Consider the following 17,603-nt stretch of genomic DNA (forward strand, 5'->3'; position numbering starts at 1 on the left):
ACATGCATTATAAGATGCTATATAAATGCATAGCATATAAGCATATATTGCGCATTGGTTATGTCAGGTTCCATAATACATCATTGTATCTCTTCAAAAGAACACGGTATTTATAAATATTATAATGTATTGTTAAAAAAAAGGTTATAACCAGTGCATTTCTGTTCGTAAAGGACATTGCATTGCACAAGTACAAATTACGTAACCTGATTTAATGAAGCCTTAGACATGCTTTGTGGATTGTTTTTGTGTATCTATAACAATGTATTTTAGGCTTTATGAAATATTACCTATGCTACGTATATAAATGATGTGTTATAAATTCATAATATTTTATAATGTGTGGGCATGTGCATTTATTATATCACAATTCATAACTTATTCACAAATGTTACAGTGCATCACAATACATTAGAACCCCCGTATGAGCAGGTGTTATAATGCATTATGTCACCTGACATTATGAACTTTTATAATTATGGTGTTTATACCGTTAGGGATGTAATGATTACTGCTCATGAACATTTATATAGGATTTGTAAAGCTATGTGCTAACTGTTTTATGTCACCTGACATTATGAAGTCATAGTTTTGATTTGGACAGTGCTATGCATGTAACTGTTACTATTTATGAGCGCCTATGCAGGATTATAAGGTGTTTTGTATGCTATTCTGTATAATACCTTACAAAGACATGCCAGGTTGCATAATCTATTCGTATTACTAGAAATGTTATAATGCATTATAACAAAGGCACTTTAGCAGTAACATGTAAAATGATATGCACGTAACTATAAATATTTCGGATAAATAAAATAAATAAAAATGCTTTAACATATAAGTACCATTACAAATGAGAAAAAAAAAATTATTGCAATAAATAAATAAATAAATAAAATAAATTAATTAAAATGAATAAATCAAAATAAAATAAAATAAAACAAAAATGAAAAATAATATATTCCTCTTATATGCCTCTTTATTCAGCACTCAATGATCAGTTTATTAGCACATCGAGATCTGAGCACTTCTTACGATCCTGAAGGTTTAGGACGGAAACCAAAAACCCAGACCAGGTGCCAGGATGCCAGAGAAATTGTGTCTGCAGTGAAGGAGAACTCCGACAGGCGTGAAAGCACGTGGACTCGAGCTCCATGTAAGCATCAGCGTCTCATAAATCCACAGCCCTCTCTACAGGGAGCAGGTTCTGTCCCAGTGCCTGTTTGGATTTATGGCTCAGGCGAGGATGTGGGTTACAGGAAAGTGTGTTAAACCCAGGAAAGCTCTGAGATCTTTCTGGTCAAATGAAGAACATTTGTTTGTGAACATGCACAGGGCAGTTATGAAGCCTCGTGCATGCTGGCCGGTGTGCCACGGTTTGCATGATGGATTTCATGCAACGGCAATGAGAGTGGGCTCTAATGTGGAAAATCTTTCTCTTTTCTTGTTTTGTTTTTTTTTCTTCTCTTTTTTTATCCCCTCTGCTGATTCCCTGATGCGACAACTAGAAGCCAACAGCATCCCAGGTGAGTTCACATAAGAAACTGTTTGAATACCAGCAACATGATACAACATGTCCGTATGTGGTAACACTTTCCATTAAGGTCATGTCTTTAATAAGCTATTAACATGTTGTTATCGTGTTATAACACATCCATAAGGCATTGAACACACTGTAAAGTATTTTCATAAAGATTTCTGGCACTTTACAGTGAAACTTCTTTTTACAACACTATAAAAAGAGAATTTCTGTAGAATTGTCATAACATGTTATCAGCCCGTCTTATAACAGATTTATGAATGCATTATGATCCTTGCTTTAAAACACAATACCTGTAATAGCAAAATAATACTGACTTATGATTGCATTCATGCAGAAGGTCAGAATAAATAAAGCCTTTGTATGTATCATAGGTCATAATACATGTGTTATAATACATTTATTAGGCATTATACTTATAGATTAGATTACTATGATTACTCAATGTCCAATTATAATGTATAGAGGTTATAAATCTTTGTGAAAATGTATTGTACTTCATAGCATATAGGAATTGTCCATATGATGCGTTATGAACAGGCTACATAACACATTTTTTGCACATATAAAATATATTTATTTATTTATTTATTTATTTATTTATTGTCAATCAGAATTGTCAACTGTTCTGGAATTATTAGAGATAAAATGCTGAATTACACCAGTTATTAACAGACATACAGCCAATACACAATAACTGACAGAGAGTCGCTTTGCTATTAGTCTTAATAAGTCTTACAGGCACTACTTATATATTTCATAATGCTAAAGAACATTGCAGTTAAGTATAATGCAGTTTCATTACACTGGGTATAATGCCTTATGAATGGTTTATAACATGTAATGAAAAATGTACATAGTTTGTAAGATATGTATGTATGTTGTCTTTCTGGAAAGTGTTACCAACAGAATCAGTGCATGATGTCATGCTAACATGTAAACATTAGCCAACTTTTAGCATAGAGTCGAACCAAATTTATTATTAGTTATTAGCAGTTTTTGCTAGCTGCCCAGGGCTATTTCAGGTTGTATAAAACTGCTCTTAAAATTTGCTTAAAGACGTAAGTTAAATTCTCAGTGATGTTAGATGTGGAGGTATGACATCATCACTGACTTCTGCTCATTGTTTTGATTAGCGTATGTTTCGTATTGATAAAATGTAAACCTTTTTATGTGATTTATTATATTATCATCATGAACAGTGTGTTCTGAGATTGATCTCTCTGTCTCTGTCTGTCTCTCTCTTTTGGTCTCTCTCTCTCTCTCTCTCTTGTTTCTCTCTCTCTCTCTCTCTCTCTCTCTCTCTCTTGTTTCTCTCTTGTTTCTCTCTGTCTCTGTCTGTCTCTATCTTTCTCTTTTGGTCTCTGTCTCTCTGTCTCTGTCTCTGTCTCTGTCTCTGTCTCTGTCTCTCTCTCTCTCTCTCTCTCTCTCTCCATATCAAAGGCTTGGCACACATGATGATGGCCGAACAAGGTACGCTTTACATTTCCTCACCTGAAATATATAATGTTGTATAATAATAATAATGTATAACATATATGTTGTACATTTTAACATCATGTGCTCAATGCTAACTTTTTCTTTCTCTCGCCCCTTGGTAAAAACGTCGTCCTCTCACGGATCTCTCGTCTTTCTCCTCCCCCTTGAACTCCACGTGTCTAGCCAAGAGTAAAGGTATTGCACTTTCCTTTTCCTCCTTTGCTGTGTGCGGTTTGGAGAAGTGGAACATCTTCTTTGCACCGGAGTGTGTTTGCCGTGTTTCATTTAGCGTTCTTTGCTAATGGCCTCTCAGCATGGGTACCTGGATTAAGCGGATAATTAAATGGGTTTTAATTGAAGGCGAACGCAAAAAGGACAGCTTTAACTGCATGAGTGCATGGATTTAACCGCTTTACTTCTCTCTGATGGAATTATGACAAGGGGGCACTTGGGTAGAAACACAATCTGTTCCACACAGCTGAGTGTGTGTGTGTGTGTGTGAGGTGAAATATGAGAAATGATGTGATGCAATTTGAAGCGTCAGCGAAAACATCCAGTGCAAAGGCGTCTTTAAAACAGCTAAAAAATTCCAGGCAATGACAGGAATTATAATTTTTTAAATTGTTTCTTTCTTTTTGTCTTTGCATGGAAAACAAAGTCACGCTTGTGTGCACACCTTTCTGATTTTTTAAAATTATTTATTTATTTATTTTATTTATTTTAATTTAATCATCACCTACTTCAACATTTATCCACAAACATCGCACCATGAATCTTACAACAGAAATGGTTCTGAACATCAGAAACACACTTCCTGGACTTTTTCCAAGCTTTATGTTTATGTTTGTGGAAATTTGTAAGGTTTTATTCCGGTTATTTGCTTTAAACAAAATACAACAACAAAATAAAACAACAACAAAAAAAAAAAGCCTTGGCAACCCTGATCAGCAGAAATCCACATTCATGCAGTCAGACCACTGTTTACTCTTTTATTTTTTTCCAGTGTATGAAATTGACAGCATGGTGACAAGCGACGGGAAAATTGAAATGTAGAAAGAGAAGGTAGTGAGCTGAACAGGAAGTGTTTGTTTTCAAGAAATGTTTTTTAGTGTATTTGGGACGGAGGAGCTTACATCATCAGGTCTAGAGATTTACGCGAACACATTCTAGATCTGAACGAACACGCATGAAGAAAAAACGTAGAGCATACGGAAATTTAAGCAAAATTTATAGTTTGATGCATTCGGTTTAGACAATGAGACGGAGAAGGCATCATTTAAATTCCGTTATTTTTTTTATTTTATTATCACATTTTTTATTTGTTGTCTGAGTTGCTTATTGTCACAAAAATGCTAATTGTTTATTAATTAAAAAGATAATAATTTTGGTGTGTTTTTTTCCAATAATCCTAGTGATTTGCATTTTTTAAAAATTTTTATTCTTATTTATTGATTTTTATTTTTTATTAGTTTAATTTTCTTTTATTTTAATGTTTTGTATACCAAGGTGTCATATTTATCTTATTTATATATTATATAATTAAAATTAATACATTTAGGTGAGATTATCAGCCAAAGCCAAAATGAGACTAGTGTCTTTTTTTAATTTCTTTTTTTATCTTTTAATTTAATTTTGGTTTGTTTTTTTAAAGTTTCTTTTTTCTTATACCAATGTGTAATATTTATATTATTTATTATACATTTAAATTTAATGCATTTAGGTGAGATTATCAACCAAAGCTAAATTGAGACAAGTGTCTTTTTATTTTTTTTTCTTTTATTAATATTTTTAGTCCTGTGTAAAAGTGGCTAGATTTTTTTTCCAGTGTTATATTCACTTATATAACAATTTGTTGTTATTTTAAGGATAAGAAATTAATTGCACACTGCTGAAGTTATTTCCTCGTTATATCAGTGGCTATAAACAGTGATCTCTTTTTATATTTATTTTGTTGATGAAATTAATACGTTAAAAAACACACACAAAGTCTGTCATATTATTGAGAAGCGTTAACTCTTCTATTAGGGGACAAACATGGTTACACCGGACTGTTATAAAGAGCTGACACTGAAGACTCCTTCCAAAAATGTGTCTGGTTCTACGTAGAAACCCAGCGTAACTTTGACTGAGTAAATGTGAAGTGAAGGAGCTGTTGCTATAGAAACATTAACGTATTAGAATGAGCGAGCTCAATTTTTGCAGCTTTGCTAAATCATTGGAGTGAAAATTATTATGGCAGAAAAATGAGTCCCTCATCGCGAATGACATTTTTCCTCCCGATCTGATGCCATGACACCGATTTTGAAACATGAGATTTCAGTGTGAAAGTGAGCGGCTTGTGATTAGTGCTAGCATTTGGGGAAAAGAGCATTCTTCATTCTAGGCTAATTTGATTGACGTACAGTACGAGGATGGAGCGCTGAGCTGCAGTAGCCTGACGGATCTGGAGGCACATGCCTCTGTATTTAGACCGGCTATCCTCAGTGGACATGTACAGTGGACATGTACAGTGTGTGTGTGATACCAACACCTGTGCTAAGTAATAGCGCGGTCAGTGCAATCCGCTCCAGTCAGACACTTCTGATGCATTAGTGCTTGTTTTCCGGCGCTGCATCCGCGCCCTTGTCATATTGTACACACTGCGTCTTGTCTCCAGTCTTTTCCCTTTGCTCCCTTCCCTACACTTAATCCCTCAACACCAGAGCAGACATTATTACAAATCAGCCTGGCTGTCTGCCTGCGTTAAAGACGACAGGGCTTCCAGTTAGGAAGCCATTTGCATTTTCTGCTGAAAAAAATACAGATGTTTATTCATCTGCAGTCACTTTCACTGCCACACCTTCTCTCTCTCTTTATTTTCCCCTTCGTTGTTTGTTCTCACCTGGCAGACGCTCGGCATGCTTTCTGCCTCGGGAAATTCTTTCCCTTTTTTATTTATTTCTTTTCTTTTCCCGAGCTCCAGAGCTCCTCGTCTAGTTCTCGGTGAGTCTGGGGCGTGCAGTTAGAGGAAAATAATCAACCGTGGGTTTGTGTGGGAGATTATTTTCCTGTAGAAACACATACAGGACGTTTTATCCTTAATATTTATATATATATATATATATACGTGAGCGTAATGATGATGATTTGCCCACGATTAGTGTTTCTAATTTGTTAAAGAACAACTTGTGATATTTTTTATCCGTCTAATGTTGTGGAACGTTCCCAATGGTTCTCTAATCGTCATCTTTATCTCTTGAAGTTAATAAGACGAAAGAAAAAAATGAACGTGTTTATGTTACTGATTCGAGAAGTCCATCATTTCAATTTTTGTTTTTTTAAACAGTTTTGAGGTAAATTGTTGAAGTCATAGCAGAAATGGGTTGAAAAAAATAATTAACAATCACGAGTTGTCAATGTCGATCTTATTGTTTGACGCTCGCATCTAATTTACTCACTGCCGCCGCGTCCTTCAGGGTTTTTCTTGGCATTTCTGTGGCAGATCTTTGAGACAGTAGCCGTGGAGGAAAAGGAAAAACAGTAGATCATGCCAAGACAGATGAACTCACATCCCAGATAATGAATTGCAGACATTATGCAAATAGCATGCTAATTATCTAATCAGATTTGATTCCATTAAGGATGGGAACCGGCTCGGTAACCTTGAGCAGGCCCTGATAATCAAGCGCTGATCATCTCTCTTGTCTTGTCTTTTTTTTTCTTTCTCTCTCTCTCTTTTTCTCTCTAATCTCTAAGGACAGAACTCCCCAAATCCCACTGGCTATTTGTCCTAGACAAGGATTTTATTTAGAGTGTCTTAAGAAGAACAATAGTATTGAGCACTGCTTTCTCTAGAGACTGCCTTAATTGCTTCATGCTAATTTGTATTTACTAGCGAAGTGATAATTATGGAAACTAATCAGCGTGATAAAGTAGGAAGTTTATCAGGGGGAGTGAAATAGACAGTGAGTCCAGATCATTTCGATACCATCAATGTTCAAAATATTCAGTCTGTTTTTAGAAAAATCATTTCTCCACCAATGAAATCTCGCTCAGCTAACAGATGCTTACATTATGGCAATCGTTTATTTAGAGAAGCTAATAGCCTCCAGTTTAGCGTCAAGTCTGTAGGTGGCGTCGAGGTGTAGAGTAGAACTGTACATTTTATTTATGTTGTTCTAAAGTTTTCTAAAGCTGTAACTGAATTTTTTAACCTTATTGAAAGTTATCTGAAACGATAAAGCGATATCCTGCCATCTTTAGCATTTAGATTTATTGCTGTAAAGACAAGACAGAAAATTTTTCTGGTATTTTTCCATCATTGGATCCAGAAGGATCCTTCCTGGTTTCCTGGTTTGTGTTATGGCCCCTAATCCTCCTCCTCCTCCTCCTCCTCGTCAGAGCTAGTGCTCATGCTCATTAGCATAACTTCCGGAGACTCGTCTCACTGAAGAGTGCTCTCTCTCCAAGAGGGAGGTGCCAAACGTCGTGTGTGAGACAGAGATAATGAAATCTTTATCACATGTTCGGGAATCCTGTAATTCCATTTGCTCTCTTAATCCCTGACTCGCCTTTGTTTTGCCATCACTCAGCAAATGGTGAAAAGACGTGAAGGTGGCTTCTCGCCAAACCGCGACGTGCAAATGAGTGCACACGTGATGCAAAGTCAACAGGAGGGTGAAGGAGTCACTGTGGATAAGACTTCAGATGACAGCTATAACTAGAGTGTTATAAACATCCATTTAAAAAATAAAATAAATAATTTAAAAAATTAAATTAAAAAATGTAAAAAATATATATAAAAATGTTATACAAAATTAAAAAAATATATTAAAAATAATAAATAAATAAATAAATAAATAAATAAATAAAATGAACCTTATAATAACCAAGTTGCATAAGTATGTGCACCATTTTACTCTTTATATTTTTTGAAGCACCATTTGATATTATTTATTTTAATTTAGTAATTTTCCTGAAAAAAAAAAAAAGACACATGCGTTTGTGTTAAAATCGACTGGTATGTGTAGATATTCATAATTCCGTCCATCTTGAAAAAAAGCTCCAGGTCTAGCTGAAGAAAAGCAGCTCTAAAGCTTGATGCTGCCATCACCATGCTTCGCTGTGGGGAATTGTTGGAATTATGGGATTATTATACCGTTTGGAATCGCTCACATCAGACACATTTGTTTGGGGTTATGTAGTGTTTTTTAGTTTGAGAAAGGGCTTCATCTAGCTGTCTTACCTCCAAGTACAATTCAATTCAGTTTATTTGTATAGAATTTTTAACAGTGGGCGTTGTCTCAAAGCATCTTCAGTCAAGAAATATAGAAGAAGTTACTATTTATGTCGAACATTTGTCCTTTAATGAGCAAGCCTGAGGCGACGGTGGTGAGGAAAAACTCCCTGAGATGATATGAGAAAAAAAGTAAATAATGTAAATGTTGATAATGTCCTATATGAGAGATTGTTGTCAGATGCAGCCAGTAATCACTAGTCGATCAGTCTGATGTTCCTGCAGCTCCTTTAATGTTGCTGTAGGTCTCTCAGCAGCCTCCTTGGTAAGTTTTTGTCTTGTTCTTTTATACATTTTGGAGAGACGTCCTGTTCTTGGTGAGGTCACTATGTTGCTACGTTTTCTGTATGTGTCGATGAAGGACTTTAGGACTTTACGGTCCACCACGGTGACTCTAATGCTTTGGAAATTCTTTTATACACCTCTCATGATCCATAGCTTTCAACAAGCGAGATATCATGCATGCTTCAGAAGCTTTTTGGAATTGCTGTGTATATATATATAATTTCAGTGACGGGAAATTTGCACAAAAAAGGGCAAGTCACAAAAAACAAAACAAAAAAAAACCCATAAAAAAACATGGAAAAGTGGAGGCCTGGGGCTTTTATTTACGTAATGCTGTGAATAATGTGAGAGCAAAACCCCTACCTTTGTCACGGACATAACGAAAATGCAGCGCCAAGCAACAAATTAGCACCAGCCTCACAAAAGTGCATGACAAATATTTCAGGATAAACATTGCTACTGTGTTTTGGAGATGAGTTGTAAAGAAAAACAAACAAACAAATAAAAAAAAAATACATTTATAAATGGGGGAGGGGGGGTTAGAGAATTTATTTCCATATATCCATATCCAATATACATAGATAGAAAGAAAGAAAGAAAGAAAGAAAGAAAGAAAGAAAGAAAGAAAGAAAGAAAGAAAGAAAGAAAGAAAGAAAGAAAGAACTAAATGAATAAACACACAACTAACTAAGTAAATGAATAAACAAATTAATTAATTAATTAATTAATAAGGAAAAAGGAAAGAAAGAATTAAATAAATAACAAAATAAATAAACACATATCTAAGTATATAAATAAATGAATAAGTAAATAAATAAACAAAATAAATAAATACACAACTAACTAAGGAAAGAAAGAAAGAAAGAAAGAAAGAAAGAAAGAAAGAAAGAAAGAAAGAAATAATATGAAATAAATAAATAAATAAATAAATAAATAAATAAATAAATAAATAAATAAATAAATAAATAAATAAACAAAAACAATGTTTGCCTGTACAGCAGAACTGTTCCATTTTCTGATGATGATGATGATGATGATGATGATGATGATCTGCCACAGAAGAACCCAGAATCTGACCCAGATATAAGCCCCGCCCCAAGCACCACTAACTCACAAGACATTCAGACATCCTTCACCCTAATGGCGTAAGATGAACTATGACGTGAGGTTGTGAGGCTGTGAGGTTGTTCTCTGAATGTCCTGGACTTTTCCAGGCCTCAGCAGGACACCAGCAGTTCTTCCTTGTTCTTGTTCGAGCGTTGGCGTGAGTCGTGCACTGATCAGTGGCGCCATGTTGCTACTCATGTAATCAGGACAGACAGCACAGGGTGTCCTCCATCCCAATTATCCTCATCACGCTCTATTCTGTGCTTCCCGTTGTAACCGAGACGACGCAAATAAACCCCGCCCTCTGCCTCCGCCATCCAATCCGGGACTAAAGCTTGCTTCCCAACCCCCAAATCTTAAAACATGGAACACACACACACACACAGTGTTCCTGATTGCCTCCATTTCCTCGAGGCACGCCTGACAAATTCAGCTACTGTACACACAGGTTCCTTTTTTATGACCCCCGAGGGAACAAGTGCCATTTGATTATGACTAAATGTGATTCCTGTCCCTCCCCGAGCGTACTCTGTGGTGGTGTTTTGTCTCGGGGGGAAGAAGAGGACGAGGGCAGATGGAGGGGTGACAAGGGGCGAGGGGGGCGAGGGGGACGAGGGGGACTCCCTGATTGCAGCAGTCTGGCTTGACTTGAAAGCTGCCAAATGAACAGCAAACTGATAATTATTGCCTCAAATAGGCAATCAGCAGGCTGTGTGTGTGTGTGTGTGTGTGTTTGCACAACCAATCAAATGTCACTCTCTTCCATGCTTTGGTTATCATGTAGCACACACTGAAGCTGGTATTCGTGAAGTGAGAGCAATCAAAGGACAAATAGTGTTTAGAGGAAAATTGGAGTGAAATTAAAATTTGAAAAATAAAAAAGTCCTTAAAATAACGTCGAGTTTTGGTCGCAGTTTGGTCTAGAGTATGAAGTATGAACTAAGTCTAGCATAAATTATCTACAAACACACTCTTAGCAGGTCACATTGCATTCATAAGGCTATATTAACTCTCTCAGAGTGACTTATGACTTAAATACTTTAAAATATATCAGTGTAAATATTGAGTGTTATAAGTAGTGTTTATAACATCTTATGACTCAATCTGGCATTGTCGTTGGCTTAAATATCATTTTAGTTTACTCACAACTTAGTATGATAGTTAGTTTATGTCTGCCACTAATCTATAATGCCTCATAAGATGTTATGTACTCTATGTATTCGTAGGTTATTTACAATACATATTGCTTTCATTTTTATTACTTTTATGATTGTGTTCCATGTCTTTGTCCAGTACATCTGAGTATAATACTTTTACACGGGAACCTCCTCCATCCTCAGGAGCGAGAGAGTTAAATATGTAGAATGTGTGATGTTATAGAGCAGCGTCTGGGTTAATAGATCTACGGAGTGAATTGCGGCAGGCTTTTAATGCTTTTAATACATGAACAGAGCTGTATTAACGCGGATTAACTCAGCCTCGACCCACGGCTGTTTACTCTGATCCCTTAAATCTCTGAAGACCCTCTGGAGGTTTGTCCTCGCTCGTTTTCCTCGGCTTTCTGATCCAATCACTAATACTGACGCATCACTTCCTCTTCCTCCTTCGCCTCCTCCATTCAAACCTGCAGCACTTTCGTTTTTATTAACCTCTCAACAACCAATAAGACGAGCACTGATGAGTTTTTTTTCCCCTTGGTAAGGTGAATAGAACACCATCGTGACATGAGACTGATATTTATCATTTGAAAAAAATGTGGTGATTGTGTAATGGGAATTGATTCAGAAATGACACGACTTGTCTTTATGTCATCCACAGTGTAAAAGCTGTTACATAAGAGACATAATGGAGCTTCGGCAAATTTATTTATTTATTTATTTATTTATTTATTTATTTATTTATTTATTTATTTATTTATTTATTTATTTATTTTTATAACCTGAAACAGATAAAAAGGAGAGAAAGGAGAACTATTATTTGCAAATTAAAAAAATAAAAAATTAAATACTTGTAATATTTACAAAACGTTTTTCTACAAAAATATATATATTTTTTAAATTAAAAAAATATCTAAACCATGTTATAACTATTATTATTGTTTGTTGAATTTAAAGATTTGAAAGTGGTGGGGATCATGTTATGTAGTTATGCAGCATATATTAGGGTATGTAAGTTTTCTGGCAAAAAAAATGAAGGAAAATGAATTTCATATTTAAAAACTTGGGGGGGGGGTAAAATCAGTTCCAAAATGATAAATGCTTCTAGAAATGTCTAGTTTTGCTGGCATAAATAAATAAATAAATAAAATAAAATAAAATCTAGTTATTCTACATTTGTAGATATATATAATATAATATAATATAATATAATATAATATAATATAATATAATATAATATAATATAATATAATATAATATAATATAATATAATATAATAATTTTTTGAAAGTTTAGCTTGAAGTTTTAGAGGAAGCCAGAGAACCCAGAGGACACTGATGTTGTCATGGCCAGAACCTGTGGAACCCTCTGTATCCCTGTGCCACTCTTCTTATGTAGTTTATACATAACAGTAACAATATTTGACTTGATCACACTTAATAATCCCACTTCCCCTGCATGGTGAGTTAATATAGTTTCTCCACGGTGCCCAAGGGACCGCTGCAGAGCGCCGAGCTGATCTGAGGTCAGTAATAGTGTTTCTGGACGCAGGCAGATGGAGCATATGGCAGTCTGGGAGAGCTCGTATTGATCCTCATTACGGCGTGTGAAAGCAGGGACAGAGGTCTTATCATTGCCATAGCTGCTCTTTAATTACCATGCGAACAAAATGAGCACATTTATGCCTCATAATGATTATTGATTCAGGTTACAACGGAGCGGGATTGTTTTTGTGACAACTGGAAGGTCATTCTGTGTGTGTGTGTGTGTGTGTGAGAGAGTAAATGCCTTACATTTATAGCCATGGTTATAGAGCATCATAAGCTGCTGTAAGCATTAATGACTAATGCTTTTAACAGCCTTTGTATTCATCAATAGGTAGTGAGTGTAAAGCATTTTTAAATCATTATAATCTGCGTTTAAAAAGTCTTTCCCTCTCACACAAATATCTAACCCCACCCCCTCTGCTGAAACCTTGTATACCCTGTAAGTTACTGATTCTGGAGGTGGGGCTTATTTCTGGGCCAGAAAAAGGAAACAAATATGTACATATATGTAGAATTGCTGCATAAGAAACATCAGTTAGCAAATCAGTTTTTATTTACAAAAGCTTTAAAATTATATGATTATCACGGATCTACAGATAGCTACGAATAAAAATATATACATTAGTGTAGAGTTGAAATACATGTAAATTACAAAATGGCATCAGGGTGTGTAATTTATTTATTTATTCATTTTGTCCCCTGGCAGAAATCTAACAGTAGTAGACACAGCTCTGTTGACGTCATATAATTGTGTTTCTCACTCGGAGAGACTCGAATTAGCTCAAAGCAACGCTTGCTGATTTCCTTCTCTTCAGGCATTGAGTCAGCTCTGTGACGCACGAGCCTTCGTTACCAAAAACACACGGACATTTTGTGGAGCAGGATTTAGATTCCCAGTCAATCAGCCCCTGATTCCCAGAGTTCTTCGTGACCTGGTGTTATGTTTTGTCCTGCTGTTTCGTTTTATAATCATGTTCACACCACAGCAATGTTAAATCCTCAATTCTGATTGGTCAGAAAATGTTAATTCGTTTTCTCCAGCATCTTCAGGACAGAAGTTTCTTTCTGGTTCTTGGTAAAATTACAAAAATACTAGTGACGCTGCTTATGGCCACTTTAAACATGTGTCTTGTGGATGTTCCAAAAAAATTTTGTGATTGTGTAATGGGAATCGATTCAGAAATGACACGACTTGTCTTTATGACCTCCACAGTGTGAAATCTGTTACATAAAAGACATAATAGAAATGAGAAAAATTAGGAGAAGTGAGAACTATTATTTCCAAATTAAAAATTAAATACTTGTAATATTTACAAAATGTTTGTCTACAAAAATGTATATATAGTTTTTTTTTTCAATTTTAAAAATATAGAAACTATATTATTACTATTATTGTTTGCTGAATTTAAGGCAATGTGGTTATACAGCATCTATTACAGTATGTAGGCTTTCTGGCAAAGAAATAGCCAGAAAACAACAACAAAAAATAAATTTAAAATGAGTTTCATATTTAAAAACATTGGGGTGGAAGAGATAAAAAAAATGAATTCCAAAATTATTGATAAAAGCTTCTAGAAATATCTAAGTATAAGAGCTTGTATTGGTGTATCACATTATTTAGTTTTGCTGGAAAAAAAATAAAATAAAATAAATAAAGAAAGAAAGAAAGAAAGAAAGAAAGAAATACTTGTATAAAATAAAATAAAAATAATAAAATATTATTCTAAATTTGTACAATTTATAATATAATATCTTCAGGACAGAGGGGCTTGTATTTATTTCTTGGTTCTTGGTAAAATTACAAAAATACTGGTGACTCTGCTTATAGCTGCTTTAAACCTATGTCTTGTGGACTTTGCACAACACTAAGTGTGATCTGTACTGCCTTTTCATAAATTATTAGAATAATCAGAATAATGCCTTATGAATGTGTTATAACAGCTGATAAATATATATTTATTGAAGGTGGAGTAATCTGATATGGCATAAATAAAAAAAATGTTTATGACCACTGGATTAGGCTTGTATAGTGTATAGGCATTATGTTGTATAGATTATATTAGGTTATATATACATGTTATTATGTTACATTAGGTTATGTAGGCATTATGTAGCGCTATAAACGCTGTCCAGAAGTAACAAGAGTTTTTATGGCAAAAGATTTCTTTTTATTTCTAAAATCATCCATGCTTCAGTACATCATCTAGCTTGTGTGTGTGTGTGTGTGTGTGTATTTATTTAGTGTACACAGTGACTGCGTGTTGTTGTGTGCACTATGACCCAACACATCATCAGTTAATTGCTCGCCGTCGTCTCTTAGCGTCTCGAAGTTACAGAGGAACCCGGTGTGTGTTTCACGGCAGGACAGATGCAGCGTAGAGCTTCAGACTGATACATTTCAGCGCCGTTTCCAAACCCGAGCTGTAATCTGACCCACGCTGCCTGAGAAGAGATGGAGTTTATGACCTCATGCCAAATGCCAACAAGAACCGGGCCGAATAATAATGGAGATGACAGAAGTCTGTTTTTTAAATCTTAGTAAAGTCAATGTTTTATCAGAGGTTGTGGAGTCTTTTCCGGGTTTGGATTAAACTTGCTGTTGTGAGGTGGAGCTGGAGGTTCCTCGGTCATCTAACAGGCTGAAACTGCATCCAGATCCATGCTGAATATTACAGATGTGTTGGGTGGAGGTTAGAGTGTTAGTCTGCTGCTTTTGTATGTAGGTCTTGCCGCTGGGTGGTGGTGGTGTTTTTTTGCTAGTTGTCCTCTGCTAAAGGTCAGAGAGAGCTTTTCTGTTGGAATGCAGATTGCGGTGTGTAGAAGTCAGAGATGAAGATGTTTACTGTACACATTTGATCTAAAGTGGACGCGTGCTACTGGGTCAAACCGTGAGAAGCTCTACCTCCAGTTTAGCTGCTCAGTGTTACCTGCCTGAAATTAGCTGCGAAGTAGCTATATGGCTAATTTTAAATTAAATGTGATTTTTGAATTTTCACTAAACGAGTAAAGCGATAGAACACATACACACACACACACATGAGTCCTGACTAAACAGTACAGGTATTGTGAAGTCACTCGTCACTCGCTAGAAATAATAGCTTGGAGTAAAAGGAAGGAAAAAAGGAAAGGAAAGGAAAGGAATGGAAGTGAGGAAAGGAGGAAGGAAGGAAGGAAGGAAACAAAGAAGGAAAGGAAAGGAAAGGAAAGGAAGGAAGGAAGGAAGGAAGGAAGGAAGGAAGGAAGGAAGGAAGGAAGAGAAAGAAAGAAAGAAAGAAAGAAAGAAAGAAAGGAAAAGAAAGAAAGAAAGGAAAAGAAAGAATGAAAGAAAGAAAGAAAGAAAGAAAGAAAGAAAGAAAGAAAGAAAGAAAGAAAGAAAGAAAGAAAGAAAGAAAGAAAGAATTTCAATAATAAAATAATATAATATTCAATAATTCTAATAATAGAATAATACAAGGAACAGCAAGGAGCTCGGGTTAGTGATTCGGTTTAAAGGTATCAGCGCTAAGTTGACACACACACACACACACACACACACACACGCACACACACACACACACACACACGAGAGAAAGCCGAGGGAGCTTCTGAGTCAGCATTCAAGTGCTCTCAGAGAGAACAAAGCTTAGACATTCAAAAAGCAGACCAAAATTAAATATCCGTCCAGAACAGCATTATTACGGTGATTATAACAAATAAAAATCTTATTTTAAAATCTAATAAGAGACACATTCAAATCAAAAGTACAACAAGTGTGTGTCCTGCTGTTAGAGAAAAAAATCAAGGACGAGAGGCTGTGGTAAAGCGGAGGTACCGCTTTCACAAGTAGATACTGAAGTGTTTTATTCCCCTGATACCACAGAATATAGCATTTTATCAGCAATAATAATTTATTTATTTATTATAGAACCACATGGCATACATTGTTTTACTGAAGTCCCTTCAGTATTTTGGGGAGTTTTTTTAGTGATTGTTGTGGCCAAAAATGCTTGATTTATTGATTTATTTATTTATTTATTTATTTATTTATTTATTCAGAATATCATAGATTTATTCGCTTAATTTCTACATTTAATTTTGTAGAACGGTCATTCAAGAAGTTTAGTCATTCCATCAAATAAATAAATGAACAAAAATAATTAACTAAATAAAAATAAAATAAAATAAATTATTTAAAAATTAAATTAAATTAAATTAAATTAAATTAAATTAAATTAAATTAAATTAAATTAAATTAAATTAAATTAAATTAAATTAAATTAAATTAAAACAACTTGTCATGTTATTGACCTCAAAGTGTGGACTATAGATTTTTTTTTTTTTAAAAGGTAAATCTCCTCTGAGTATTACAAATCACTGACACTAGAGACTCCTTCCGTAAATATTATAAACCGAAAAAAAAATTGTTCAATAACAATATGTACATTTCTGTAAAAGAGCTGTTGCTATAGAAATGCTAACATGTCATAAATGTAAACTTCATCCATCAGACTTTGACATCAGTTTTTTTTTTTTTGTGTGTGTGTCTGATCGAAATTCACCAGCTCTTTCTTTTTCCCCATATCGATCACAGCAAATTCTCCCGAGTGCCTCCAAAATGGCCGCCCAGACCTCGTGGTAACGTTAGAACAAAGCGGTGCAGCACGGTGGCTTTAATAGCGTAATGACATAATCGGTCGTTTCAGTAAATCAGTCGGGAAATCCCAGTGGCTCAGAGGAGAGTTTTACTTCAGGCAAAGTCAGGAGCGGAGGGCAGAACATCATTCATCTGCTGTAAAAGCTTGAGCAGCGGTTAGAGAGGAAATAGTACGGTTTCAGCACTTTTTTAGGCGGCTCGGTGTTACACGTTGGTCGTGTGGGCGTGGCTTGTAAACTGTCCAGTAGGAATCTATGAGTCTCTGTGATTCCTTCGTAATGTAATTGACAGAACACGAGGATTATTCTTTCATTTTTTGATGGAACTTAAACATAAAAGATGGCCTCCGGCTAGTCGCTAGCGTGAACACGACCAAGCGCTATCCTTTGTGGCTTGTGACACACACTACTGGAAAACACACACTTTTTTTTGTCCCATTTTATTCCCAAACTCCTACGCTCAATCAGCATAATGATCATAATAAGAAAAAAAACAAAGCTCATCAATTCTACCTTCCTAAAAGGACAAATGTTTTAAAGCCGCACAGTTTCCTTCCATTTATGCACTCAGGCAAAAAAAA

The 17,603-nt window shown here is 35.2% G+C and overlaps 1 protein-coding gene across 10 annotated transcripts in view; it reads left to right on the forward strand.

Moving 5' to 3' along the window:
- Positions 1-17,603, forward strand: part of nrxn3a (neurexin 3a) — a 316,041-nt gene that overhangs the window by 11,862 nt on the left and 286,576 nt on the right. For 8 of the 10 annotated variants that reach the window (XM_058398173.1, XM_058398174.1, XM_058398175.1 and 5 more), the window contains exons 3-5: positions 1,509-1,526; positions 2,984-3,013; positions 3,203-3,214. The exons of the other annotated variants lie outside the window; for them this stretch is intronic. In XM_058398173.1, the coding sequence (XP_058254156.1) occupies positions 1,509-1,526; positions 2,984-3,013; positions 3,203-3,214 (60 nt within the window). The remainder of the gene's footprint in view (positions 1-1,508; positions 1,527-2,983; positions 3,014-3,202; positions 3,215-17,603) is intronic. 10 annotated transcript variants of the gene reach the window in all.

The sequence above is a fragment of the Hemibagrus wyckioides genome, linkage group LG09 (assembly GCF_019097595.1).
Source record: "Hemibagrus wyckioides isolate EC202008001 linkage group LG09, SWU_Hwy_1.0, whole genome shotgun sequence".
Taxonomy (NCBI): Eukaryota; Metazoa; Chordata; class Actinopteri; order Siluriformes; family Bagridae; genus Hemibagrus; species Hemibagrus wyckioides.